At 52.5% G+C, this 3,115-nt stretch overlaps 1 protein-coding gene and 1 long non-coding RNA gene across 3 annotated transcripts in view; one reads left to right on the forward strand and one right to left on the reverse strand.

Moving 5' to 3' along the window:
• AKAP8L (A-kinase anchoring protein 8 like) overlaps positions 1-1,422 on the reverse strand; it is a 29,206-nt gene extending 27,784 nt beyond the window's left edge. For both annotated transcript variants that reach the window (XM_077771592.1, XM_077771591.1), the window contains exon 1: positions 1,331-1,422. In XM_077771592.1, the coding sequence (XP_077627718.1) occupies positions 1,331-1,343 (13 nt within the window). In that variant the 5' untranslated portion in view covers positions 1,344-1,422. The remainder of the gene's footprint in view (positions 1-1,330) is intronic.
• Positions 1,423-1,669: 247 nt separating this feature from the next.
• LOC144237855 (uncharacterized) overlaps positions 1,670-3,115 on the forward strand; it is a 3,195-nt gene continuing 1,749 nt past the window's right edge. Inside the window, exons 1-2 of the long non-coding RNA XR_013336950.1 lie at positions 1,670-1,771; positions 2,497-2,584. This is a non-coding gene — a long non-coding RNA (uncharacterized LOC144237855). The remainder of the gene's footprint in view (positions 1,772-2,496; positions 2,585-3,115) is intronic.

Genomic DNA, 3,115 nt, shown 5'->3' on the forward strand with positions numbered 1-3,115 from the left:
GGGGGGGGGGGGGGAGGCAGAATCGAGAGAACCACTGGGCAAGGGGATGGTTACTTGAAAAGCTACGGTTCTGGCCAAGCCCCTGACCCAGGGAACGAAAGAGGGAGGCCCGGCACCACTTGCTCCGGGAAGCCGACATAAAGCAGCCCCAGAGGCTCCGGCTCCATGGCCAGTCCTGAACATTCCAAGCAGAATCGAGGTTACCAAGCAACCGTACTTTCTCAAGCCTAATCCCCCCATCAAACCGGGAGCAGGCCTAGTCTAGGGCTCCTAGCTGAGAAGCCTCATCGGTTACTGCCAAGGCAAACCCAGGCGGCCCTGCAAATCCCTCCAGGGACAACTTACAATCGCCCAAGCATATCCCGGGGCCCCTCTCTGATCTCATCAGCCACCCTCCCCTTTGCTCAAATCGCTCCGGCCTCCCTAGGGGATCGTCTAACAAGCCAGGCAGTTTCTGCTCCTGGGCACCCCCGACCAGACGTCCTGAACTCCCTCACTCCCTTCAGGTCTCTGCTCAAATGTCACCTCCTCACAGAGAGCCCGCCCACATCCACCCACCCCCTTTGCAACCCTCGCAATACAGCAGCCGCCACAGGGTCCTGACCGCCGGGGAAAACATGCTGTATCTGTTTGTTTGCTTGTTAAGATCTACCCGTAAGCTGCTTGAGGATTTCCTGTCAATATTCCGGTGCCTGTTCAGCACCTGACACGATGAATCTGACAGACGGTGAATGAATTAACGCAGAAACGGCTCATTCCTCGCAAGGCTCGGGTTCAGCCCCTTCGTCCCAGGGCTCCCCGCTCGGCCCAAACCCGGCAAAAATGTACCGATCGCCAGGGGCCTGGGGCTTTTCCTAGCCAGGGGCACGCAAAGGGGCTGGGAGGGGTGGGTGGCTGCGGCATTTCGCAGGGAAACTGCGCGGGGGAGTGTGCGGCAATGACAACGGCAGCCAAGCCCGCCCGCCGACCGATCTCACGGGCTAAGGACCTGAAAAAGGGTGACCTGAATCTGGGTCTGAGGAGACCGGGCCAAGGGCGGAGGTGATGGGCTCGGAGAACGCGGGCGCCCAGGCCAGGGCCCTCGGACACCGGCGACAGAGGCCAAGACCTCGGGCGGCCGGGAGCCAGGACGCGAAGCCGCCAGCACAAAGAACCGAGACGCCAAGGCGTGAGGGGGGCGAACCTGAGGCGACGGGCCCGCGGCGCCATTTTGTGACCGCAGAGCGGGCAGCGTCCAGACCCCGGGGGAGGCGTGGGAGAGCCCGGTGAGGCTCTGGCACGTCCCTGTCCCTTCCCACCTGACGCCCGACCCTTACCCTGCCGGGCCCACCTGTATAGCTCATGGCAGCAGCAAACACCGCAAGCAAGGACTCCGGCAGCTGCCGGGACAGCGGCGGCGACAATCCCCGAGGCCCCTTCTAACACAACCGAACCCCCTCTCCCAACCCCATTGGTTCGCGTCGGACTTTCGCTTTACTCCTATTGGGTGTCTGCGCGGTCTATCTCAGTCCCTCCTCATGCCAGTGGCTAATGTTGCTGCCGATCTAGCAAAATCCCCGCCCTCCGTTATATCAAGCCAGCGATGATTGGCTGAGAGAAGCAGGCCGAAAGACGGAATCTTGTACAATTCCAAGGGGCGGAACCATGTACTACGGGAAGACTTGAGGCCCAAGTGTGGTTGGCTGAAGGAGCGCCTGTGCCCTGGAGGATCGCCAGAGGGAGCCGGAACCTCCGCGCAGAGCACTGCTCCAATCTCGGCCCTGCTACTGAGGTGCTGTGCAAACCTAGGCTGCTCCTTATTTTCTCTGGTCTTCAGCTCCGAAACGAGCACAGTAAAGGCGTGAGGGGGGGGCTGAAATGAAAAATACAGTTCAGCGCCACACAAGATACTGGGCTTGCGTTCAAACATTTGAGATCATGTATGTAAAGAAATCAATCCAGTGCTGGGTGCGGAGATAAATGTTACGTTTCGTTACTAATTTTTTGCATGATGATAATGGATACACTTATATAGCATGTTTGTTGTATATGTAATAAGTATACATGTATTGTTTATTATCTCAAATGCTCCCTCATACCTGCAAGGACCTTTTTCAAAAGTTGCCCGTTTAAAAAATAAAACTGAGGGGCACCCGGATGGCCCAGTCAGTTAAACAACTGACTCTTGGTTTTGTCTCAGGTCACGCTCTCACCCTTGATGAGTTCAAGTCCCTCGTGGAGCCCCCCGCTGAAAGCATGGAGTTTGCTTGGGATTCTCTCTCTCCCTCTTTCTTTTCTCTCTGCCCCTCCTCAGCTTGTGCTCTCAAAATAAATAAGCTTTTAAAAATTAAAAATAAAAAAAATCCCTGAGGCTTGAAATTCATGACTTGCCAAAGGTCCTTGGTACTTAAGTGTGAAAGCTTGAACTCCCCTCTAAAACCTTGGTTCGATCGGACATCAAAGACCCTGTAATGGTGCAGTCAGCATCCTCATTGGTTGCGTGGAATCTACTTTCAGAAACATCTCATAACTTCTACGAGATGACTTGACAGAGCTGCAGATGCTGAAAACGGTACTTAACTGCTATTTGGGAAAAATCATTGTGGTGAGTACGATTATGGCTTATACGTGGTTTTTTTCTGCTTTACTTTAAAAGTTTGTTTTAAAGTTGTGAGCACTGATATTAAGGAATTGTTATTCCTTGATATTAAGGAATTGTTGCTCTTTAGGTGTAATAATGGCAATTTTATAAATCCTTATCCTTCAAGTGAAAGACTAAAATATTAAGAGATTGATTCACATTATGACAATGGTGAGTCACCATAATTCAGATGGTTTCGGAAACGGAAAGTGTTGGAGGGGTTATGGCTGAAGAGACTGGTCTTGTAGATGAGGGTTCGTTTCAGTATTCTATTTTTCTATGGTTGGAATTCTCCATGATAAAATATTTTAATAAAGCAACTCAGGCCCTGAAAATGGGTTATGTGGAACCTGCTTCCGCATAGGCTTAAGATGCGTTGAGAAACTAAATATGAAGCACCTAGAACTGATTAATGTGCACTCCAGTTTTGGGGCTCATAGCAGTGTCACCCTCAGAGATGCCTGCCTGTTCTCCACATTCAAGCAGAGAATCCCC

Source organism: Crocuta crocuta, unplaced genomic scaffold (assembly GCF_008692635.1).
Source record: "Crocuta crocuta isolate KB4526 unplaced genomic scaffold, BGI_CrCroc_1.0 scaffold755, whole genome shotgun sequence".
NCBI lineage: Eukaryota > Metazoa > Chordata > Mammalia > Carnivora > Hyaenidae > Crocuta > Crocuta crocuta.